At 42.0% G+C, this 26,156-nt stretch overlaps 1 protein-coding gene across 6 annotated transcripts; it reads right to left on the reverse strand.

Annotated features, from left to right (window-relative positions):
* Window positions 1-774: 774 nt before the first annotated feature.
* Window positions 775-26,073, reverse strand: NUDT5 (nudix hydrolase 5). Of its 6 annotated transcripts, none has more exons than XM_046011011.1 (10): window positions 25,936-26,073; window positions 14,590-14,697; window positions 13,266-13,333; window positions 9,023-9,072; window positions 7,666-7,773; window positions 6,323-6,418; window positions 5,603-5,704; window positions 4,092-4,100; window positions 3,904-3,957; window positions 775-1,284 (listed from the first exon to the last, which is right to left on the reverse strand). In XM_046011011.1, the coding sequence occupies exons 2-10, from the start codon at window positions 14,650-14,652 to the stop codon at window positions 1,175-1,177; spliced, it is 660 nt and encodes a 219-aa protein (XP_045866967.1). In that variant the 5' UTR covers window positions 14,653-14,697; window positions 25,936-26,073; the 3' UTR covers window positions 775-1,174. The 6 variants fall into 6 exon arrangements, with proteins under 6 accessions (XP_045866967.1, XP_045866966.1, XP_045866968.1 ...); XM_046011010.1 differs by lacking the exon at window positions 25,936-26,073 and adding an exon at window positions 25,735-25,883; XM_046011012.1 differs by lacking the exon at window positions 25,936-26,073 and adding an exon at window positions 25,731-25,875.
* Between the last annotated feature and the right edge of the window lie 83 nt (window positions 26,074-26,156).

Genomic DNA, 26,156 nt, shown 5'->3' on the forward strand with positions numbered 1-26,156 from the left:
ACACAGTGACCCTGTAGATGAATGAACTATATTATAGCACTTTTGGCATTAGTGTCCTGGTTTTATCTGGTTTGAGGGGCCAGAGTGCAGGGCTGGAAACCCGATTTAGGGCTGGCCAGAGAGCATCACTCTGAGACTTCACTTCAGAACTATGGTTCTGGAGCTGCTGGAGGCCACAGAAGTCAACACAAGGGCTGAGCACAGCCAAAAGCTGAGAAAAAGGCCCAGGGACACTGGCAGATGTTTTGGGTGACGGGGCCTTTGGGCATGGCCTGAGCTGGAAACCGTGCCCCTGTTCTCCCCTGTAGGGTAGTTGTACTGGGGTTCTGGTATTTGCTCTCCTTGCTGGCTACAATCACGGTTCAACACCAAGACAGTGATGCAACCCAGTCACCTAAATGGATTTGGTTTTTGAAACTTCAAGTACTTTCTGAGGTAAGGATAGGAAATGAAATTCTAAAATATATATACCTGTTTGAGGCAAGGGCCCTGTATTTTCATTAGCTTCTTAACCTTGTTATAATGAATGGAATCAACCATTTTTCAATGCCTAACATCTTGTTTACCTTCAGTAGTTAGGTGGGTAGGAGGACACTAGCCAAATGTAAATAAATATTTGTTTCTCATGGATATTATTCTCTGTTGATTTTACACTCTCTGCTCTGCAGGGATGTGTATTAATTCCAAATAGCAGATAATTAATAGAAGGACCAAGAAAGTCCCTGTATAGGTCTGTCTTAAAAAAAAAAAAAAAACTTTGTTTACAAACACTGATGTAGTAAATAGTTATTTGTATGCCTAGTTACAGAAGTTTATATGCAGGCCAAGGGTGGGAATAATTGACCTAATTTGGAACTCAGGTCATTTTTCTTCTAGAAATACTCCTGTCTGTTGGACTACATTAGATAAGTAACAGCTGAACTTTAAAAATTAACTGGATTAAAAACGGTATCTGCATTTATGTTCTTTTTCATTAGCCTTTGCTGGAGGTTAGCATTTAAATGAAGACTACAGCCTGCCTGTAATTATACCATATCACCACATGTATTCTGTATTGCTTTTATTTAATGAAAAAAGCTAATTTCAAGTCTACAGGAAGCTAAGCTGAATACAAAGTCTTAGTGAAGGAGGCCTGGTGGTCTTATTTATAAAACATGGCTACTGTCCTTTGGCCTTAAAACTTCAGGAAAGGCACTTCAAACGGCTTTGTGTTTGCATGTTTCAGTGCCAGAGCGTAGGAGTAGACCCTGGCGTCCACGGTCAGATGTTCTTCCGCTACCAGAGCTAGAGGAAACAAAGCACACAAGTTAGATAATGAAGTTCATCAAGTACAATGCCACTTATCAATTAGTCCATCTTCACTGAGCTACTACTATGTGCCAGTTCCTGTGCCAGATGCTGGAGATCAAGTGGCAAACGACATTTTCTGCCTTCAAGGGTCTTATTCTAGTGAGAAAGAAGATGAAAGGATATATAAGCAGGATTCCATTTCCAGCAAGAGACAAGAGCAAGAAAAAAGCATAAAGGGAGAAGATCACACATTCAATATGATTTTATGTGTTAAAACGGCAACATTCTAAGTTTGTGGATCAATTGTTTGTTTATAGCTCCTGATAGGGCTCAGTGGTGGATTCTTCTGTCCCTCATGGAGGGGGTTCATTCGTTTTCTCCACCTCTAAGGAATATGTATTTTCTACATATAAGTTAAGCTGTGTGCATGACAGGACTGGAGTTCTAGCAAGAATGAGGTCTTAGGGGCCCCTGAGTGGCTCAATTAGTTAAGCACCTGCCTTCGGCTCAGGTCATGATTCTGGGGTCCTGGGATCGAGCCCTGAGCCCCGCGTCTGGCTCCCTGCTCACTGTCTGCTTCTCCCTCTCCCTTCCCCCAGTGATGCTTACTCTCTCTCCCTCTCTCAAATTAAAAAAAAAAAAAATATATATATATATATATATATTTATAAAATAAAAAAAATATATATATAAAATATATATATATATATTTTTAGAAAGAATGAAGTCTCAGAATCCTACATTGTACAGTGGGCTTTAAGGAGAACTTCTGTATCGCTCAGGTGGAGGTGATCAGACTTGGGATTTGTCACTTGTTTTCCTAGTCACTAGTTTAGGAACGTGCTCAGAGACATGTTGATCCTGGAAGGCAGGATTAATGGCTTCCTCCTCTGTGCACGGCGGGAGCTTGGTAAGTGTTGAAAACTATTTCTTAAGCAAACAACTCAAAATACCTTCCCAAATGTTATTTGTTGAATAAATGGTTTGATTACTATATTTTGACTCTAATAAAGCTAGGAAAAATGGTTTTTCTTAGAAGAAAAAAATGGTTTTTCTTCACCTTCCTCTTTCTACAGATCTGTCCCTCTCTACCTTCCTTCCTCCTCTTCTCTGTCTTCCCCTCCTCTAAGGCTACAAGGAGGTTGAGCTGGGTGGGAGGGAGAAGGAAGAAGTTCTTTGTGAGAATATTTCCCTAAGACATAAAGCATTTAACATTTAAGCCCTCTAGTGCCAACATTATCATTTAATTTTCCTGCTGCCTCTTTAGAGACAGGGGCTATCTCTCGTTCCTGTTTAAGGAGAAAAGCGAGAGGCTGTGGAACGTGTTCTGGTTTATGACTAACGCACAGCTGGCTAAGCCTCAGACCCAGGCGAACCCGAAAGACCCTGAGTTGTACTGTCCGTTACTGGCAGCCAGAGATTTCTCTGGGTAAACCATGGCTTTCTTCGGTGTGAGTATTTCTAACTCTGAGACTTGGTGCTTTTTACCTCAGGTGTAGTTTTTAAAAAAAGATAAAGTAGGAAGGGACGCTTTCTGGGAATTCTGAAATCACAGTCGTTTTTGGAAGCTCATACTATACTTACTTTTAAAGATTTTATTTATTTACTTGACAGAGAGAGAGATCACAAGTAGGCAGAGAGGCAGGCAGAGAGACAGGAGGAAGCAGGCTCCCTGCGGAGCAGAGAGCCCAATGCGGGGCTTGATCCCAGGACCCTGAGATCAGGACCTGAGCCGAAGGCAGCGGCCCAATCCACTGAGCCACCCAGGCGCCCCTATACTTACTTTTAAAACAACACGGACATCAGAAATAAAATTGTTAAGCCACCGGTTCTTACGGAAGGGGTGGAAGAGAGCCCTCAAAGCCTCAGGCCAAACAGTGCTTCAAGTTACTTTTCGAAGTAAAAAATTTAGAAAACATTCAGATTAGGAAGACTGTTTCTTTACAAATGAGCAAATGGGGCCCTCCCAGCTGGGCCTCTGTCTCCAGTACAGTACATCCTACTGTCGCTTCATCAGAGGACATTTGTCCACATGACCTTATTTTTTTATCAAATCCCTCTGAGATGGGCTGGCTGGGAATGACATGATGGAACTACATGACCAGTGATTTCCTAGGGGTCACACTGCCAGTCTGGCTCACTGTATCACCGTATTGCCCTTCATATACCTCAGTCTTTGTGGAAGGAATATTGTTAAATTCTCCTTTAACTTCCACCATGCAGAGAACCATCCAGCAGGCACTAGGAGGATCAGCTGAGAGAGATCTGCTTAGGCCTCTGCATTGCCACGGATTAGAGATTTGAGGTATAGTTTTGGCAAATCTGCAGGAATATATCTTGACTTTTCCACAGGAAAGAGCAAAACAACAACAACCCTACTATTCAAAGCTTTCACTTGACGCAGAATGTTCTGCTCACATGTTCAAACTCTATGCCACCCAGAAACGAACATTACTGTTGGGGAACTGCAGTTGTACAACAGTTTCTTTGGTATTTGACTTTAATAAGGAGGAATATAATTACAGAAATGGAGTTCTGTTTAGTGCCCCACTGGCTGGGGCCGGGGATGGGGAAACATTGAGGAAGTTGGGGAATAGTCTTAAGAATGCTTACCATCCAGTCTCTTGAGCAGGTCATTCTTTGGTAAGGAAATTACTTCGACAAATTCTAAACAAACAAAGTGCACGTGAAAACAAAGCTGAAGAATAAGAGGGCCTACCAGAACACCACAAAATGCCTGCAGCCATTTCCACTGCGCTAAGCCATACACACGGTCAGCCACTGCCAGCTGGGTAACATACCTCCATCTCCTGAAAACAAACACAAGGATGACGTTGGAGCAAGGCCCGCTGTGGTCAAACACTGGAAGACTTGTGCAAGACACACTAGAAGTGTGTAAGAATTCGGCAGAAACCTGGGTCTCTGCTAAGTTCATCTGTGTAAGTGGTAAAAAGCATTCCAACAGTACAAAATCATTTCTGTTCTCCAAATGTGTAACAGCAACATTTAAAGCATGTTCTAGGAGACACCCGTATTTTTAAGTTGTTAAAATATACAAAAGTCCCCATTTTAACCCTTTTTAGAGGTACAGTTCAGTGGCATTAAATTCATTCACGCTGCCGTGCAGTTACAGGCACCTTTCTCATCCTCACAAAGAGAAGCTCGGTAGCCACTAAGTAGTGCGTCCCCATGCACACTGACCTTATTGTATCTTCTATCTCTATGAATACGTGGATTTTAGGTAACCTTGTATGAGTGGAGTTGCCAGATTTAGGCTTAAAACATTTTTTTTCTTCCTTTTTTTAAGTGAGCTTTATGCCCAAAGTGAGGCCGGAACTCGTGAGCCGGAGGCCAAGAGTCACACGCTCTACCGACTGGGCCACCCCAGACCCCCCGTGGACGCTTTTTTGTCAGGCGGCAAGAAGCACTCAGCACAGTGTTCAGGGTTCATCCCGTTACAGCCCATGCCAGCCTGTCTCCTTAAGGGCTGTGCACACACACCACGCGTTGTTTCTCCATGCACCTGCCAGAGGCCACCATTTGGGTACCGTGAGTGCCACTACCCAAACGCTAAGGTGCAAGGATCTGTATGAGCGCCGGCTGTCAGTGCTTTGGGGTGTAGACTTGGGAGTGGCACTGCTCTGAGGACAGCCAATTCTTGCCCTGCGGGTCCTGTGCATATTAGCAAGTCTGAACCATGCATTTAAAATCAGCTGCGGTGGGGGCTGGACGACTCAGGAACACCTGAGCCAGAGAGCGATGGAAGAGTACGGTTGTGACACGTGATGTGTGTGTGTGTGTGCGTGCGCATGTGTGTAAGCAATGCCTTCAATGGGGTGGAAGATGACAGGGATGGACAAAGGCATCAAAGCTCGAGTCCAAACTTGCTGAGAAATACAAGAGAGCCAGGAATTCCTTAAACACTTCTCTATGGAACCCCGTACACAGTCAGTTGCTGTCCGCTCACAATTATTTATGCCGTGCTTGCAATACACACAAAACCAGAAAGGAGTGATTCTGAAGATTTTTCATTGTCTACTATTCAGACCTAGGGCTCCTATTACGAAGTGGGAATAAACTCCACACAGAAAATATGGAAATACTGTAATTTAACATTTTATAAAGCATAAAGATCAGAAAGCATTGAAAGAAAAATGCTAAAGGACCTGAAGATCAGGAAAAAAGCCTGGAGCACTGATGAAGTATCTACAAGCCCATTATTCTTCTGACAAGTCAGATACCGAAATCAGTAGCAAATTGAACAATATTTAACGCAACAGAATCACCTTAAATGCACCCACCGCACACTCACCTGGCTTTGGCTTAGGTCTCACGTTTTCAGCATCATCTCCGTTAATAGTTACTGTCACGATGTGTGTGGTACAGTTTGTCAAACCTGGATCCATACACACAGCTACGGAGAGAAGCAAGAGGTCACCTTGACGGACCCCAGTCACATGCCACTTGTTTCCTTACTTAAATGTCTTTGGAAGAAAACAGGGCTCATGATTCCTGGTTAACACAGAACTTGTGAGGAAAGTGACGGCTGGCCCGATGCGCTCAGCAGGGCTGCAGGCCTGCCGAGCACACGAGTAGCCAGCACTCGTGTTTTCCCCTGAGTTTCTCAGTGTGGTGAGTCTGAGCAAAATTAGACACTACGCTAATTAGGCCACATTGTCAACTCCTTTCACCATGTCAAGAAAAGAATTCTAGTGAGGTGCTTGGCATAGGGATGAGGTAAGAAATAAAACATAAACCTTAGGACATGGGAAACTTAGGAAGGTAACAAATTTCACATTTCTGCTCCAGGTTCGGGGCCTTCTTGTTCAAAGTGGCTCCCCTGTTGGGGGTGGCTCGCATGTAGAGGGTGAGCAGATCTAACTAGGATTTCTCTTCAGTGAACTAGCCAAGACAAAAGCCACCCGAATGAGCTTAAAGAACATCTACATTATCTTTTACACACAGAAGAATCTACACTTCACTAACTTTCAAGAGTTTGTCCCCGAGTGCACACCCGGACAGCAATACACACCTGGAGAACATTCTGCAACATCACCTTTATAGCCAGTTTCTTCCTCAAGCTCCCGAAGAGCGGCTGCTTCTGGGCTCTCGTTATCATCGATGAGACCTGCAAGTTCAAATCATTTGTGATTTGAGGGGGGCTAGGGAAAGCCGGTTTTTTTGAAACTTACCTTCTTCTGATATAATTGCGGTTGAGCTACCTGAGAAGAATCAGAGGACTGTGGAACGTGGTTGAACAGGTAAAACTGACTGAGGTTTGGAACTTTTCTAAGAAAAAAGGGCAAAAGAAGAAAGCCCTAGGCAGATCGAGTATGTTCCGATAGCTCCCTTTTGTTCGTCTCACTTAGACCTCAACTGTTTTCACGAGTGTCTCGGCACTAGTGTTCTGCAGCCTGGAAGCACGGATTCCTGTGAGGAGAAATGGCTTCGTGGTGTTGGACCACTGGCCTGGGTGATGGACCCACCTATGTGCCCCAGCGTGGGAAGCCTGGCACTGTTTTTAGTTTCCTCATGTCACAGTGTCACCTACATGCTTTCCTCCCTTGCACAGTGATTCTGGGGCCTGGAGAGAAATGCTGGCATGAGCATCACGTGCGAGGGAAAAGGCTGAGAGGCTGGTGGACCCGAGGCAGCTGACAGGGAGGCCAGGTGGGAAGGACCTTAGAACTTGGATTATTTTACTCGAAAGGAAATAATGCAACGAAAAGTAAAATACAGCCTATTCTGTTTCTTTTAAAGTATTATTTCTTCAGTGAAATGGCAGGTAAATGAGAAGGAAAGTTGGTATGTGTTCTCACGGGCTGGAATTTGTACAAAACCTATACCGCTAATGATAAATAAATGAGATGTAATCTCTTCAGATGGGAACAACCCCATTAAGTCCTACAATGATATACAGCTTCGAATTCTGGATAGCTCTACTTAACTGTGCAACTCAAGAGAATATTTTAATGGAAATTAAGACCATTTCCCTGGCCTGTGTACATACAGGAAGATCAAGATATTTTTTCCATTCACACAGTTAAGAGTTTGACCTAGTTATTACTGTGAATTTCTGGTTGGAGACGGATCACTAGTGATGGGAAATGAACTCAGCTGACAAATTAGGGAAATGCAATTCCTCAAAGAGAAGCTAGAGAGAATGCTGCTGAGGGGTGTCTTGGAAAGGTCGGCTGGGACACCACCCTTGCCTCGCTCTCGGGCTTAGCAGGCCACTAGAACGCGACGGGGCAGCTTGCTGCAGGGATGCTTCTGTTTTACTTAGAACCACAGGCACAGATAAAAAGGTGTTCAGGGTCTAGGCACTGCAGTTCTTGGCGCTGGGCCCGGTGGCCCCTCAGTTCAGAGACTCACCTGCGGGGAACTCTAGGCAGTAGCCTCCCATCGGCGGTCGGAACTGCTTCACCAGAACAATGCACTCGTAGTGAAGCGTGCGCTGCAGCACCGGGATGACCGCCACACCTGTGGCCGGGAAACAAGACCAAGGAAGATCCCTAATGAAACATCCATGAACACTTAGTCCAGGATCAAGGACACATTCTCGCCCTACACTAACCTCTGCAGAGGCTCATTTCTCACCCTGAAGCAAGCCAGACAGGGCATGGGAGTGGGGGAGGTGGGGGGTTAGGGGTGGGTGAAGGGACCTTCATCTCCCTGTGCTTGTATTTCCTTTAAACAATGAATCAAGCCAGTCCTGCTGTTGTGGTACACCCTTAGCTACACTGAATTTCACGGTTTTAGGATCAAGGACCTTTTCTCCCAAGAGGGAAACGTTTTACGTGGCTTTAGAACAAAACATAGATAAAACCCCACTGCGTTCTGGAAAACACAAATTGCTATGGGGAGCTCTTGGCTAACCCTTTGCCCCCAACTATCCTGGCAGGCAGAAACAGCAGCTGAGGCAGCTACTCTGTTAACTTCCAGAGTAAAAACAGAAAACAAAATGAAAGGGAGAAACAGAGATCTACTGCCCAACTTCCCATAGACCAGAGGTGATTTTCAGGATCTTAGCAGTCAAAGCATTTATTTATGCCTGGAAGGGGCGGTGAAATGAATAAATAGAACAGTCTTCTCCTAATAACATTTCCTCATCAATTTATAACTGGTCTGTCATAACGTAGGGCCAAATACTTTTCCAATTTAAGGGTTTCACCTAGGGCCTCTGAACAGAATACAAAGGATTTCTTAAAAGTCATATCTAGACACGGTATGTGGCTTCAAATCATACTGACTTATATTTGGCTATAAATATTCATATACCTTTCCCTCAGAGCACCGTACTGAGCTGAAATAACAGGAGCCAAAAGTTATTTATAAAGAAAGCCTGATTGGGATGCCTAGGTGGTGCATTTGGTTAAGTGTCTAACTCTTGGTTTCGGCTCAGGTCGTGATATTAGGTCGTGAGATCAAGGCCTGTGTTGGCACAGAGTCTGCTTAAACCCTCTCTCCCTCTGCCCCCACACTCCAACCACCCCCCTCTCCGCCACACTCTCTCTCTCCCTAAAGTAAATGAATAAATCTGTAAATTAAAAAAAGAGACAGCCTGATTTAATCATGTAGCACTGCAAAAAGGAAAGATAGTTTAAAGATAGAAGATCATAATTGAAGAGAACTGCTCTGAGGTCTTGGTTAAAGTAAAAAGAACCCCGCCTCCGGCAATAATGCGCGGTGACCTCCTTCATGAAGAGCTGTAACGGGTTTGCACTCCTACCATCAGCCGACTGTCCTTTCCTGGTTGTACGTTTCACGGTTTCCCAAGTTCTGTTCAGGCAGAGAAGAAAAAAAAATCACTGGTATTACAGAGGGGAATGTCCTTGGGTGTTCGGTCTACAACCAGAACTTTCAAATGCAAAGCATGCAAGTGTGCTGATGATAATGATCAAGAAGACCACAGCCGTACACATCCGTATAGGAAACGCCCACTGTGCTTTCCTGTCACTTCTGAAAATTGTTCCGAAGAAAATGTGCCACCCTACATCTAACCCTCTGAGTACTATCTAAAGACAAGGCCCGTTATTCGCTTGAGCTGCTTTTCAAATCGTTCACTGGAAGTATTTCAGGCTGGGTCATAAATCCACAGGTGAGCAGTTAAGCTGCAAAGCTACTGAGCAGTGTGCAGATTATGCTCCTATGAAAGGTCCAGCCTTTTTGCTAAGAAGAGAGGGTATTTGGTACAATAGGAACTACTGAGCTGTTATTTACACGTGACCTAAAATAACAATTGAAGAAAGCAGGACCATTCCATTTATTTACTGAGGAATTATTAAATTTAGGTAAGTGCTCTCTTTTGCATGAATGAGATCTATCTTACCTAAGGGGGAAATGGTCCACAGAGGAAAAAATGAGATGAGTAATGACAAGTTCCTGCTCCCTTTCCCTGAGTAGCTGTTTCTTTCTGGAGAATGTTGTCCTGAAAATCTAGTTATTGCTTAATTGTGGCTGAAAGGGAAGGGCAGATGAGGGAAATTCCCCTTCACTCTCCTATCCCTTCAACAGAAAAGGAGCAGCAGACGGGAATGAAGAAGCAGATGACCTTTGGATCTAGAAGAAATAAGACATCTGAGTGGCGCTGGAGACTACGGTAAGAAAGGCATCAAGGTCTGCCTCCCACAGAAAAGTGGGCTTGAGGAGATGCGCTGCCCAGAGGGGCCCTCGCGCTTTTGACCTGCTCGTCCTTAAGGGTTGGACTGTGCCAAATTTCTATGGAAAAAATCCAAATATTTACTCTAGTTAAACAAACAAAACAAAAACAACCACCCTTCTGGGGGTGCTGGGTGGCTCAGTCGGTTAAGCCTCTGCCTTTGGCTTACTTAGGTTGTGATCTCTAGGTTCTGGGATCAAGTCCTGCATCGGGCTCCCTGCTCAGCGGGGAGTCTACTTCTCCCTCTGCCCCTCCCCCCTGCTTGTGCTCTCTCTCTCGCTCTCTCTCTCTCAAATAAATAAATAAAATCTTAAAAAAAAAAACCCAAACCTTTCTTACTGTAAACTGTAGATCTTTTGGTGTTATACTCAAATTTTAATGGCAAATGTGTCAAAATGAACCTATGAAAACCAAATGCTATTATGACAACTCACAACTGCCCAACATTCCGGTTAGTAACAAGAAGCCAACCAACAAGCAATTCTGATCAGTAAATAATACAGGTTGCAGGAGACAAAACACCTTTTGGCATAGGTCTCTCTGTTGTCTCTTAAGGTTAGTTGTAAAGACTGAAGAAGACAGTGCTGAGGAAACTGAAGGTACCACCCCAAAAACACTAGGAATAAGGGAAACAGAAAGAGTACCATCATTATAGTGGTTAAAATCAAGTAAAATAACCAGCAACGAGCCATAAATCAGCAAGGAAATATAAATGCACTTATAAGGAATCCAGACCAGGAATGCCCCACAAGAGTCCAATCATCTTCAAGGGACTCTGAGAGAGACATTTGATTGAGTCAGAAAATTTTGTCTCTTCCTGCCTACCAGCCAACCCCATAGCCACAAACTCCCTGAAACTGTTCTCAGTTATAAAACTACGGACTTAAGAGTAAGTTATCTCAAAAGCCTCTTATAGCTTTAGAATTCTGATTCCAGCTAAGTTACTCCATTTTTTGAGTCTTGGTTATAGGAAAGTCTGTTTTCCCATAATATGTTGTTGGCCTAGTCAACAAACACAAGAGGCAGGAATGGCAACAAACGAAGACTTTGGCTCTGTCCCAAATGTCCATGAAGGGGTACACTGCCAGCAGTTTTTACACAAAATCAATTCCATATCTTAATCCACAAATAATATGGTGGAATAAAGGATTTTCGGGCTGCTATTTCATCCTTACCGACATGCTTATGTACTAGGTAACAGATAAAACATTTCATAAGTTTACACGTCACAACCTGCAGGAAAATCCAGATTCACTCTCCGAAGCCTGACATTCTGGTACGAAATGTCAACATGTGTTGTAAAAACTCCGTGGAAGTCATGGGAAGACATCTCCGTGTGAGAACGGAGGTGAACGCGTGATAACAAGCCACGTAAACTTTCGGGTGCACGCCTCAACTACTGAGACAGGCAATCTGGAGGGGAGACCTGGATGAGAGTAATGTGATAAAAAGCCTCCAAATGATTCTGATGCACATCCCTGACTCAGAAATGCTGATGGAGGAAAAGCAGTCAGGTGAAGAGATGAGCTGGTACAAACCAAGAGGTACTCTTCTGATAAATTAGTGTTAAGGGTTTTTATCTGTTATACACTTAGACCATTTTATAGGGAAAAGAGAGCCAAACCATATCACTACCAACTGGGTTCTCATCTGTCTACATTTTCACAGATACAAGCATATTTGAGCATACTATGTTCCTGAGGACTAGGACCTGGCCACATTTCTGGACTGTGTTCCTGTACCCACTAGTAATTTCCTACTTAGTTCCGCCCAACAGACTCACATCAGATAAGTGTTCTGTATGCTTCCTCTGGTTGATGGACTGCAGTGTGCTTAGCTTTCTTACTTTGAGGTTTTAACTTAATAGTGCTATGGAGAGCTTAATGTTTCCTGCAGCTCTCCCATATTGGCACTTAATAATACTTTTGCTAGTTTAGTAAATGTAATTAAAGTGGTTTCAGTTACTACCAGCAAGTCCGCGTACTTTCACATGGCATGTAGATGTACTTCCTCACAAAGAAACCCGTATTCTTACCTGATCACTTAGCAAATGGACTTTTTATATTAACGAATTTATATCATGTAATCTGGATACTAAATTTAGTTCTATTCTTGTATTTTCTCATTCCACTCCATTCCTTTTTATATTTCATTAGGGAAATGCTTAATCTATTTTTAAACATTTTTTTCTGGTAGTTAATTATAATATAAAAAAATTTCTAAACAGAAAATTGGGGAAACAGAAAAGGTTTACCACACAGCTGCCTCTAATATTTTGCCAGCTTTCCTTCTAGCCTTCTCTTATAAATACACACACACACACACACACACACACACACACACGGAAAGAATTTAAAACACGTATCTACCATTTCCTATGTTGTTATCAACTTAATCACCTTTCTCATATTGCTAGATTGTCTTCAGAATCTGCTTTGTAGATGACTGCAGATTTTACCAAATGAATACACTAAAAAATTATTTTCCCATTTTAGATTGAAGAATTTAGACTGAAGAATTGATACACAATATTGCGTCTGAGGTGTGCAACACAGTGACGCAATAATTAATATTCACCACACCAACGGTAGTCACCAAAGTTGTTACAGTATCACTGACTATATTCCCTCATACTGTACATCATATTCTTTTATTATGGTACACTGTTACAGTCATTTCCCAATTTTAAAAATGTTTAGGGTGCTTTCAATTTGTTGTCTTTTTAAATTTTGATGAACATTTTTCAGGCACAAACGTAATTCCAGACAGTGTCAGGAGTGGGATCACTTAGGTTGAAGGTGTCTTGTCATAGTTTCATGGGAACAGGCACATACTGTGAAACGCTTTGCAAAACTCCCCCTCCCCAACCACCAGTTCCCATTTCCATGAGCAAGGTGTAAAGGATATAAGTTTTACTTCAAACCCAGCACTATCCTCTCCTTAATCCTTCTAGTTTACAAATTAAAAATTGGTGTGACCGGAAGGAGGCAGCCTGGATGGTTCATTATTCTGTTGCTTTATCAGCTTAAGTGAGGCTTGGCCCCAAATTTCAGGTTCATACATACTTCCTCAGGGAGAATGGTGTTAAAAATCAATTCCCAATCAGTTGTTATAACATACTGACAGTGTAATTTTATTCAGAGATTATAAGCAATCCAGACATTCTGACAATGGGAAAGCACTGAAATAGATTTTTCATTTAAGACCAAGTTTATAATGAGGACACTATCAGTTTATGCCAAATGCAAAACAGAGACCCAACTGACAAGCCAAACACTGTATATTTTACAAGAGGGAAAAAAAAATCCTTTACCTTATTGTACCAGTAGGATCCATGTATGTTGTTTTTTCAAGCTTGACCCATTTTCCTTCTGAAATTAACTAAAAGGAGACATTAAATTGGGAGACTTTCAAATTGAGGATTTTATTTAGAAGGTTTGTTGTCTTTCAGATTTTCTCTGCCTGGCCCTCCCAGTGACCACCTATCCCTCCCAGTAGTTGTGTGAAGGTTTTCAGTTCAAAGTATGGAAAGTTTTTTTTCTGAAGGGTGGTTCAGCTTCTCTCTGGAGTTTTGGAAGTGATCCTGAGAGGTGAAAAGAGGAGATAGTTGAAAAACTCTTGGGGGGGTGCAGGGAAGTGGAGAGGGAGAACCAGGAGTGAGGGGTTTTCGGGGACCTAGTGTTCTATGCTCCGAGCTGGGCGCTCATCACACACATGTGGTTAGTGGGTAGAGACTCATCAGTGTGGTTTACGGTCAGTGACCGCACCAGGAGGCTGACTGAGGAAACCATGTCCCAACAACTGCATTTCCAGGGACACGTGGGTTTCCCACCCCATCCAAGACAGGTGGCCCAGGATTGTTCTCCCTAGACAATGAGTTTCGGTTACCTGGACTAACTTACCTATGGCACTATACTGAACTGACAGGAGAGATTCATTGTGGACATAAAGCAGTAGGCTTTTTCTTACTATCCTATCTCTCACTTCTGGCCAGCAGCAACCTAATAATTATCAGCAGATCTATTCACAGACAACATGGAAAGATTTTTAAATCGTAAACAACTGCAGGAAGATGTCAAGGTCAGAGTTCCAAGGTGAAGGACTTAAAATTTATCCATTGCAATGGTTCCTGCAGAAAGAGACTTATTAAAAGCTAAATCAAATAACATATAACATAAACATTAGTTCTGGAATTCAGACTACAACTAACAACTTAGATTGTTACTATTCTTAAACATAGATATTGAGACCATAAACAGCTAAGATGTGATATGATACCTAAGTATGAAATGTCTAAATCCTAAAACTCACATATGACTTATTCTTCTACCCAGGGAAACTTCTAATAAAATTTTGAGAATTTTCGTGTTAACAGCCAAAATCGACTTTAAAAACAGCCTCCATTTCACTAATGCATATCATTCAGAGACATACAATTGCTCCCACACAAGGCCAAAATGTCCCTGGTCCCAAAAAGGGAGTAGGAATAGTATTTAAGAAACTGTCTTTAAGAATTAAATACACACACAAAAGAATTAAATACAAGCATCTGAAACAACAGTTCCTACATTTCATTTAAACTCAGCTCTGGGAAGGAGGGGCAGAGAGGAGAAAGGGAAGTGAAAAACAATTTATACCTCCTCTGAAATAATAGACTGTTTGGTGTTTTGAGGAGGATCCGCTGGTTCTTGGTTCTCCATTTTCAAACTACTTCGTCTTTATAGTCCTCAGGCGGGAAGTTCACGCTGGAAGATAATAAAATTTGTTTAGGCTACATTTACTTTTCTGAATTAAACATTTGTCCAGAGGCCACCAGTCAGAGTACTTAAATGGTGAAAAACTTTTCTGATGTCATCAAAGCTGCTTTTCTCACGTGAACCTGGGAGGACTGCCCCAGATGGAAAGTAAATGCCAAGGCCCCAGAAAACACCCAGGAAAGAACGCTCAGCCATCCTAGTCAGATTCAGCTCACCTTAGCTAAGCTCTTATTGGGTGAGCACTAGGCACTTATACAGACATTCTTGGATTTTTTGACTCTAAATTTAAAAGCTTTCCAAGGGGGAAACAGTACAAAAATTGTATACCACTCCCCATTGCCACCCCTTCACTGCGGTCCCTTATCTACCTTTGACAGCTCAACTGTAAGACTTCTATGAGCTGCCTGTTTTTACCTCCCACATCTTTTTTTTTTAAACTTGTAGTAAGTGGATATACCATTTTAATAATGTTAAATTGTGCAGCTCAGTGGAATGAAACACATTCATGTTGTAGCCTGTTCACTTTAAAGTTTCAACATGTATCGAAGTCACAGCTGTGCATGAGTTGGCCAGTAGCTCCAGCTCTGTTGCGAAGGAGCAGGCCCCATCCCGTTCCACGTGTTGTACACTACCCCAGTCTCTATTCTTGGCTGTTTTGTGTACCCTGAGTGTCTGAAAATCTTCTGCCCTCAAAGTGGACTGACTAACCTGGCTGCATATAGAAGTATGGGCTGAAAATCACTTTCTACCAGAAATATGGAGGCCTTGCTCAGTTGTCTTGTGTTGGCTGCTGTGACATCTAATCCTTTTTCTATGGGGCCTATTTTATTTCTCTGGAAACCTGTAGTTATTCATGTCTTTGCGTTGATGTTATTGTATTGGGAACTCAAATGGGCCCTTTCTTATTTTTATTGAGGCATTGTTGACATACAATATTTTATTAGTTTCTGGGGTACAACATAGTGACTCAACATTTATATATTTTATGAAGTCATCCCCAGGAAAATCTCACTACCATGTGTCACACCATATAAACTTGCTACAATATTATTAACTATATTCTCTACACTGTACATTGCATTCCCGTATCTCATTTATTTTATAGCTGGAAGTCTGTATCTTTTTTGTGTGTTTTTGAAGATTTATTTTTGAGAGAAAGAGTGAGTGCTCATGACCATGTATGAGTAGGGGTGGGACCGAGGGAGACAGAGAGAGAGAAAGAGAGCGAGTCTCAAGCAGATTTCCCTCAGCTAAGCTCTGAACCTGTCGAAAGTTTGGTCTCACAACCCTGAGATCATGATCTGACCCAGAATCAAGAGTTGAACACTTAAAGAGTCTGAGCCACCCAGGCGCCCCTGTAAATCTGTACCTTTAACCCCCTTCCCCTGTTTTGTCAATGGGTCCTTTCAATCTGAGAACCATACTGTGCTTCTTTATGGGGAAGTTTTCTTGAAATATTTCATTGATAATCTCCTCCCTTCTATTTTCTCTGTTCTTTTAGGAACTGATATTTAGCTGTTAGACTTCCTGAACTGATCCTCTGCTTGTCTTTTTTCATTCCTATTTTCTATTTCCTCATTATTCTCTCTACAGTTCTCAGTGATTACTCCAATGCTTTACTGCTCTTAAGATCTGTAGTTCCCTCATCTATTGTACCTCCTAACGTTTGCTATGTTTGCTCCAGGGAAGATACAGACCATCAACATCAACTATTCTAACAAATGTCTTGGAGGAAAGAGTGTCTTTGCTCTCTCCCTTCCTTTCTTTGATTTTATTTATTTATTTGACAGGGAGAGAGAGAACAAGCAAGGCAAGAAGCAGGCAGAGGGAGAAGAAGGCAGAGGGAGAAGCGGGCTCCATGATGAGCAGGGAGCCCGATGAGGGGCTCAATCCCAGAACCCTGGGATCTTGATCTGAGCTGAAGGCAGATGCTTAACCCACTGAGCCACCCAGGCACCCCACTCTGTTTCTTCTGAGACCTAAAGAAGTAACATCACATTTGCAATTTTTATCTCAGATGGCAAGTATCGTCCATCCTAAAACACACCCAACAAAATAAACACATTTAACCTTCTCACAACCCTATTCTCTCCTTCTGCCTTGCTAGACTTCTTAAAAGAACAGGCGATACTACTGTGTGCACTTACTCAGCCCAGTGCAGTCCACTCCCTTACCATCTGCCTATCTACTCCATCTACCCATCAACCCCAACTAGAAATAGAGATAGCTCCAATACCTTATTCTCCTTCTCCAACTTATAATTTATCCATTGTAAGTCCTAAAAATTCTATCTCTAACATTTCTTAAAAGTGTCCTATCTTTACCATCACTGCTCTGGCTGAAAACCTCCCACCTGGGATGAAATTTCCAAAGCCATCTCCTCGACGTTAGATTTTTCTTTATGTTGTCCAGTGTTCAACACTGCTCACAGTTGTGTTGGTATAGAAACTCCCTAAAATTACTGCTGAATAAATGAAGGAAGATGGGACACCTGGGTGGCTCGGTTTGTTAAGCATCTGCCTTCAGCTCAGGTCATGATTCCAAGGTCCTGGAATCGAGTCCTCCATCAAGTTTCTTGCTCAGTGGGGAGCCTGCTTCTCCCCTTGCTTGTGTGCTCCCTCTCTGACAAATAACTAAATAAAATCTTAAAAAATAAATAAATGAAGGAAGGAGTAAAATGAATCTGGCTGGGTAAGTCTAGACAGCCATTCTGTTCCTAAGTAAATTAGGTTGGTTTGGGGCCTGCTTAGACTTATTTTGAAGCATAGTTCTTTGTCTACTTGTCTTTATTTGACTACTGTTGTTAAACTCAATTTCCCAAAATTGTCTTGGCACATAGTTTTAAAGAGATTCACACTTCTTGATTTCAAAAGTTACTATAAAAGCCATAGTAATCAAGATGGTGTGGGTACCTGCTTAAGGACAGACATATCAACTGATGGAATAGAGAGTCCTGAATTAAACCCACAGATTTATATGGTCCAGTGATTTTCAACAAGATGCCACCATTCAGGAAGCGTGGGTGGCTCAGTGGGTTAAGCCTCTGCCTTTGGCTCAGGTAACGATCCCTGGGTTCTGGGATCTAGCACCGTATCAGGCTCCCTGCTCAGCAGGAGGCCTATTTCTCCCTTTCCACTCCCCTACTTGTGTTCCCTCTCTTGCTGTCTCTCTGTCAATTAAATAAATTAAAAAAAAAAAAGAAGAATGCCACCATTCAAGGGGGGTAACGAATAGCCTTTTTCAAGAGATTGTTCTGGGCTTAGATATATACATTCATAAGAATGAAAAAGAACCTCACAGGTGCCTTGTGGCTTAATCAGTTGAGCGTCTGACTCTCGATTTCACCTCAGGTCATGATTTTGAGGTCATTGGCCCTGCGTTGGCCTCCACACTCGGTGCAGAGTCTGCTGGCGATTCTTTCTCTCTCTGTTCCTCCCCCCCAACTTGTGCTCCTGTGCTAAGTAGATGGGATCTTCAGAAGAAAAAAAAAAGGGAAAATGAACCTCTACCTAACACTGTATATAAAAATTAACTCATAACGGACAACTAATGTAAGAGCTAACCCTACAAAATTCTTAGGAGAAAGCATAAGTGTAAATCTTCATGATCTTAGGTTAGGCAATGGTCTCCTAGATGTGATTCGCAAAGCACAAGTAACCAAAGAAACTACATATAAACCGGACTTCCTCAAAATTAAAAACTTGTGTGCCTCAAAGGATACCATCAAGATAGAAAAAAACAACCCATAGAATGGGGAAAAAAGTCTGCAAATCTGATAGGAGAACTGTGCCTGAAATATGTGAAAAATCTTAGAATGCAATAATTAAAAGACAACCTAATTAAAAATAGACAAAGAACCTAAATAGACAGTTTTCCAAAGAAGATATACAAATGGCCAATAAGCCCATGAAAATGTTTGACATTTTTAGCCATCAGAGGAAGGCAAATCAAAACCACAATGATATACCACACTTCACCCCTACTATGGTGATTATAATAAAAGGTGGAGAATAACAAGTGGCAGTGAGGACGTAGAGAAACTGAGACCCTCTTATGCTGCTGGAAGGAATGCAAGATGGTGCAGCCATTTTGGAAAACGGTCTTCAAAAGGTTAACCAGAGTTCCCATATGACCCAGCAATTTCACTCCTTATACCCAAGAGAAATGAAACATATGCTCTCACAAAAACTTTTACATAAATGTTCATCACAGTATAATTCGTAATATGCCCAGAGTGGAAACCACCTAACTGTCTATCAATGATGAGTAAATAAAATGTGGTATATCCATTCAATGGAACACTATTCACCCATAAAAAGAGTGAAGTACTAACACCTGCTACAAGATAGATGAACCTTGAAAACATTATGCTAAGTGAGAGAAGCCAGATACAGAAGGCCAAATATTGTAAGATTCCATGTATATGAAATACCCAGAAGAGCAAATCTAGAGATACAAGAAAGCAGATTAGTGGTTGCCAAGGGACTGGGGGGAAGGAGAGCAAAATGAGTGACTACTTGCGGGTATGGGACTTCTTTTTGATGAAAAGTGTTCTAGAACTGAGTGGTGACGGTGGCACCATCTTGCAAATACACTAAAAACCATGGAATTTTACAGTTTAAGAAGGTGAATTTTATGGTATGTGAATTGCATCTCAGTTAATAACCACTACCTTTGCAGTCTTAAAATCCCCAAGAGACAAACAGTTGGGTTGTTGAAAGCCACAGTAGATCCAAAGATTGACCAAGTCTAGGAGATTAGTTCATGGAGCTTTGCTTTGGATTCAACAGGCTAATAATACATACATGGCTTTACTGTACCCAAGCAATCATTTTACTGTCCACTGGGTGTATATTTTGCCTGATACTCAACATATATTTGTTGTAAAATTAAATGTATTTCTGTTGTATCATGAGATTAATCAACATTGTTGCCTGCAGATTATTTTGTGGGCAAACCGAGGAATTCAATTTCCAGTAAGAACTTTGGCAAAAAAGTAAAACTCGAGGCATTAGGGAAGAAAGAAATGACTTTATGCTAAAGAAATAAAAACCACTTAATGAAGACAGAAAGAAATGTGTATACATTTTCACACTCGTTTAACCATGAAGTATGCACAAATTGTATTAATGTTCATAAAAAATGAATATCGACAGTATCTTAGGTAACTTGGCTAGAGCACCCTGTGGCAGAGGGGCTGGAAGTGACGTGTGTCCTCAGTGCTGGAAACGCAGTAGTGCACTGCACAAATGCCCTGCCTACCAGGAGCTTACTTTCTGGTGGGAGGAAGGGGAGAAAACTGAGGAATATACAAAATTTACATTAGAGACTCAAGGTTTACAGAGGAAGATCAAGAAGAGTAGAGAAGGTGCAGGGCAGGTGCTGGTATCTTCATGACGTGATCAGGAAAGCCTCCTCTGATTTGGTGACGTCTGAACAGATGCTTGAAAGTTAAATAAACAGTAAGCTATGTGGGTATTTAGAGACAGTCATTTAGCACAGTGACTATATTCCTATAGTGTAACAAAAGAGGCAGTTATTCCTGGTAAACTTTTAACTAGCATTAGTTGACATATGGCAAATAATTTACATTGTTAGGCCATCAAAGCAGTCTGCTGATCCAGAGGAACACTAACCACAGGTTAAATCAAAGGCTGGCTACTGGTCATTGCCTGAGTGGTCTCTACAACCAGATAAAAGAACTTTCTCTACCTAGATTTTTATCTTCCAGATTTCCATTTCCTTCTATTAGGAACACATACATCACAGAAAGAATATTTCCTGTGCTCTTAATTCTTTTTTTTTTAAGATTTTATTTATTTATTTGACAGAGAAAGATCACAAGTAGGCAGAGAGGCAGGCAGAGAGAGTGAGAGGGAAGCAGACTCCCTGCCGAGCAGAGAGCCCGATGCCGGACTCGATCCCAGGACTCTGAGATCATGACCTGAGCCGAAGGCAGCGGCTTAAACCACTGAGCCACCCAGGCGCCCTGTGCTCTTAATTCTGTCACTCGAGAGAAAACTTTTAGGCAACCAAGGGAACCCATTTAGTGCATGATGTAATCTGAAATTTATGTGCAAGATAGTTGGATTAAGTGAAATTTCGACTTCCTTTTGAAAAGTTGTATGTTTGACCCCAAATAACTTTTCTGATGCCTACCCAAACTTCTTAAAAACAGAACTGCAGGCCTCAAAAGGCTGAACACCACCAGAAGTTCGTAAAAGAAGAGTTAGATCATCTGTAATTTATCTGTTAAAAGGGTTCCTAATCTGGACTCCCAGAAAGTCTAGACAAAATGGAGGCCATCCCCAGGTGAGTATATAAGGGGCAAAGGGGCCACTAGCTCCTTCAGATTTACATATAACTTTATGGCATTTAAATTATCTGCTAGGCCCCCTTATCTTTATCTCTTTATAGCTTCCTCCAGACTATAAAAGGGATTGTTGATAGCCAAAAGGTGGAAAAGTACTATTCTGAAGGATGATCCATCATTTAACCAGGTTAGTTAAACTCTGTTATACCAGTCTCAGTAATCAAAAGACAGAGTTTTGGTCAGCAAATGTTAAGCTATAAACAGTTGTTTCAAACAGATTGTATTAAAAAAATATTTAAGTTAGACTGTTAGAGAGCTAGGAAGACAACAAGCTACAGACATAAATTACAAAAAAGGAAAAAAAAAAGTGGGAAGCAGGGCTGGGACTCTCCAGGGTAATTGGAATGCAATCAGCCCCAAGAGGCGCAACAGTGTTTTGAAGCAATCTGCTGACAGTGTAAATAACCAAAAAATGTGGTTAAAGGGTGATTGCAAAATAATGTCTTTATTCTGTGATTCTCAGAACGTTCAGGATTATAAAAGCATCTCAAAAATACTACTGAAACAGAAAAAAGAATATTATTTTTAGCACCATCTCAAAACTGGAAGCTAAATGGTGCCATGTGGGGACTGGTCCCTACAAGTAAGGCAGTACAGAAAGAAACAAGGCTCCATTGCGCGCCGAACACTCCTGTCTCAGTGACTGTGATAGAGCTTTCCTGAGCTGACTCCATCCTATTTTCAGATTTAAAAGTAAAGTGTAATGTAAATTTAATCCACTTCCTTAGCTAGAATTTCAAGTCATTTACATTTTGCTGCTAAGATGTACATGTTATACTTAAAATAATACCCGTGTACATAATGTTGTGTTCTTCTGTTTTAACTCACATAATCTGTTTTACGTAGTTTTCGTTTGGTCTGAACACTGAAGGTCTATGATATGTTAGCTGTATTTTTCCAGGGCACCAGAAACTCTCATGAGGAAAGACATTACAGGATTCTTAGAACTGCCATACAGCGGTAGGCAGGAGGTTAACTGACTTTATGAGAGGGGCAATTCAAATGTTTGAAAAAAAAATACACACGCGCACACACACACACACACACACAGACGCACACAGTGCAAACTGACCCATAATCCTGCCCTTGGGGACCTCATAGTTGGAACCAGAAGGTTCCTCGCAAGGAACCAGAAGGGTAAATGCCTATTACAGAGATAAAGCAATACCAGGGTGTTTTAAGTGAGCAACAAATCACATCCACTTGGGAGGCAGGGAAAGTAGTAAACTTTGAAAAGGCTACCACTACTAAGAAGCCATTTGATATTAAGATATGATTTAGACACCAAGACAGGGAAAGCATTTCAGGAAGGAACCACATGAAAAACAGAAACACTAATTAGGGGAAGGGTTGAGAAATTACTATAGTAGTTTGGCAAGCTCTGTGGTTCTCAATCTTTCCCCCCCACTCCCCGCAAACAAATCCCACGTGATGGGTGATGTTAACATATGCAAACACATTTCTAAGGGCTTACACAGATTTGGCTTGATGCCTGCCCCCTCCCCCAAATTTGGGGGCAAATAAAGCGCCCCAAAACGCAGGCATGCCACAAGCTCTTGTTACTATGTAAGCGCCTCTTGGACATAGCACTTAAAATTCTCTACTGAAGGGAGGAAGAAAAATGATTATTTTTTCACGATCTTGGGTATTTCAGTACTAATAACAACAGTTGGATTCAGGTTAAGTGGGGGTGGAGTTTGCACTCAGGCTTCTCATTATTCAATTATTACCATATTGGAATCCCTACAGTTTGCTGAGGTTGCAAAGTGAAGCAAAAAAAAATCACAAGAAATAACATGCTGGTGACTCTCTCCCAGATAAAAGTTGAGTATTGTAAACATCGTTTATGTTCAACCAAATAAAAGGTGTAGAAGCTCAAATCATAAGCAAAGCTTCTGACTGACCAAGGTCAGGCAGTTGGAACAGTTTAATAATTGGATTGAGATATTTACAATAAAGCATTTTGAAAGAAAGTGGGAAAGGATTAAATTTTGCAAAAATAACTTTGTGACTGTGCAAGTCAAGCATCAAATACTTAAGCCTGTCCAAGATGTCATTCCACATTCTTTCAGAATAATTACACAGAAAAGCCACATGATTTATAATAAATAAGTAATCAATTGGGATAGTTACATTTAATGGTCTTGGTTATAATTATAAAAATTTTAAAACCTTAATTTTTTAAAAGATATTTTGATCATTCCTTCTTTTCTACCACTTATGGCAAAATTTTGGTATCCATCTCAAATGGATCCACTTTAAGTGAACTCTCCTTTGCTGACAACAATTATCCTCAGATACTGAAGACTTCCTGTAATTTGTTAATTATGGAAAGCCACCGAGTTTCTTTTCTGGCAGATGTGGGGGTTGGATGGGCAGAGAGGTAACATTTTCCTGAAATGACACTACTTGGTGATTTATAATCATTACTTTTAGTTTGGGTTGTGGACTAATTACCCTTGGGAGGGTTAATTGGTTACAGCTGTACAATGAGACCAATAAAGAACCTCTTGCAATAGCTCAAGCAAGAGATACCATAGGTTTGGTCTAGGGTGGTAGCGGTGGCAAGGAAACAGACTTAATTCCTTGCATATGAAACTTTATTATTGTCCTAAACCAGTTTCTACGGAAGGGGTTTTCAAAGCTAATTCCAAGAAGTTCTTAAAGGACTTTGGGGCTTCAGGAGAAAGGGTGGTACAGTCTTTAAATATAGACACACTGAGTTTGAGATGTTGACATGATAGCCAAGTGGATAAAACCAGCAGGTAGATGGAAGTATTAATTTAGAAGGATTAATCATGTGGGTTCAAGGCAGGAAATGTTTTCCATTATTTAATTTAAAATTACACAATAACCCCCCTCCCCCACAATCATTTAGCTACTGATATTTTTAGGCATGCATGAGAAAAAGCAACTATTTCCATTGTTGTAAAGGTTTTATTGAAGAAACTTGAGAATAAACACTTCATGGCTAAGTGAAGAAAAGACAAACATGGTGGCTAAAAAATAAAGGGAATTTAACTGTATCCATTCACAATACCAGAGCATCCGTTTGTAATGTTGATTTTTTGAGGCTAGTTAAATGTGTAACTAGTTAGCTTAAAATCAACTGTAATACTAAAAAGTCACCAAACTCATTTCTAAAGTATATAGCCCAAATAAAAGACATCTGTAACAAATTCCGTCCCTGTAGTGTTTATATTTAAGTTTACAAACTTGGCTGCTTCTCTACAAATAATCAATTCTGTACTAATGCTTTGCAGCTGCCTCTACCTCTACACTTAAGTTTCCTGGGCTGTTAACATATTACTCCTCCCAGAAGGACTATATTCCCAGTTTCTGCTTTCTTCTATACATCTATTAATTCCTATCTCCAACATAAAATACCTTATCCTAATTCGCCTCATCAATCCTAGTAATTCCTTCAGCAGCAACCTATTTATTTCTAGGTCAAATCAAAACGAACATCTGGAGTGATTGCTCCATTCACCTTTGGGTGTCCCTTAGATCTGGCAGTCTGGCACAATTCTCTCGCATCTATGGAATATTGCTTCATTTCCCCTCAAAACAGAAAGCACTACATAATCCTGGATCTCAGAAGTCCTTGGGAAAAACTACTGCCGCCCCTCCCCCAGCATACAGTGCAACATTGTAATTTACCTCTGCTTTGAAAAATGTATCTTTAAAAATGATGCTCCCAACTAAACCACTTAGCCAGTAACATTTTTGAGAAAAACAAAACATGAAACTCTTTGGGGGAAGAGTTTCTAACTCCAAATAGGCAGAGGATCCTATAATTATCCTAATGAATACTTTTCTGAAGAGGCCTGTAGACAGCGGGGTTCCCCCCTCTTTCTAATCTAAACCTGCTCAGACGGACTAGAGTGTGCCGTTTTAACGAGAAACCTAAAATGTGTGCCCTTAGACAGACGTGACTGGGACAAGCCCAAGTCAAATTACTCAGCAGCTAGAATCTGATTCTTCTGCAGAAACAGTGAATTTCTAAAATATTCTATTGTCTGGTCGCCATCTGATACATCACGGAAGGTATAGGAAATTAACAGTGATGGAGAAAAGAGGAGGGAAAAGGAATGATACTGCAAATTTCACTAGACTAGAATTCTTCCAGTCTTACGATTCCAGCATGGCCCGGCTACTGATACCATCTGGCTGTATTTTTCCAGGCTGCTACTTTGGCAGGGCTGGGATAAATGAATTTCACGCTCAAAGGAGTCACCTCTCCCCTTTTCGTCGGTTTCCCCCCAATTTCTCTCTCCTCTTCTACCTTCACAGGAGCGGACGGACAGGGTTCTCTCCCTCTCTCTCAAAATCCTCCTCCACGAACGAAGAAGAGGTGCCAATCCCCCCTTTGCAGATGCTTCAACCACTGCACCCACATGAACAGGTAACTGCGGTGTTTCCTGCTTTCTCTGCACCGAAGAGCCCAAGCTCTTCTACCCCAGCCTCTGGTTTTCTCTAAGCTGGCCCTCCTTTCCGCGCCTTCGCAGCGGCCGCCCCCTCGTTTTCCGGGACACTAGCCCAGTCCGCAGACTGGGACACGCGCGCGCGGCTGCCGGCACGCACCAGAAGTACTCCCTCCCTCGTCCCCAAAGACGGGACTGTACAGGATTGGCCCGCGCCCAGTTACCTACTCCAAGTGTGGGGTGAAGGGGAGGGTACTCCTTTGGGGAGGGGGACGAGAGAAGAAAGCACGAATCCGAGGCAGCAATCTCAGAAGACCCGGTGCTACTGCTTCAGGCACAGCCGCACCTCGCGGTGATAAGAGGATGTGCGCTCGGCCCCTCCCGGCACCCGTAGAATTCCCCGCCCGTAACCTTGCCTGAGACAATTACCTTCCGGGGCGGTGCGCGTCTTAGAATCTCGTTCTTACCGCGTCCGGAATTCCTTTTTCGGGACGCGAACGCTTTGTGTGTGTGCGTGTGTGTGCGTGTGTGAGTGAATACTGAAAGGACGCCCCGCGACGCTCCTCGCTCTTTTAGGCCCCCCCGACCCCCTTACTTAATTGACCGGAAGAGTCCTTGAGCCAAAATAGCTCGGCGGGTACTTCCGGGAC

Source organism: Meles meles, chromosome 7, assembly GCF_922984935.1.
Source record: "Meles meles chromosome 7, mMelMel3.1 paternal haplotype, whole genome shotgun sequence".
Lineage (NCBI taxonomy): Eukaryota > Metazoa > Chordata > Mammalia > Carnivora > Mustelidae > Meles > Meles meles.

Excerpts from the sequence above, each read along its gene's own strand:
- NUDT5 (XM_046011011.1), bottom strand. The coding sequence starts at position 14,652 with ATGGAGAACCAAGAACCAGCGGATCCTCCTCAAAACACCAAACAGTCT. Across the intron at positions 7,774-9,022 it reads GAAAGGACAGTCGGCTGATG|GTGTGGCGGTCATCCCGGTG; the intron begins GTAGGAGTGCAA and ends TCCCGGCCACAG. Across the intron at positions 5,705-6,322 it reads TGTTGCAGAATGTTCTCCAG|CTGTGTGTATGGATCCAGGT; the intron begins GTGTGTATTGCT and ends TTCTCTCCGTAG.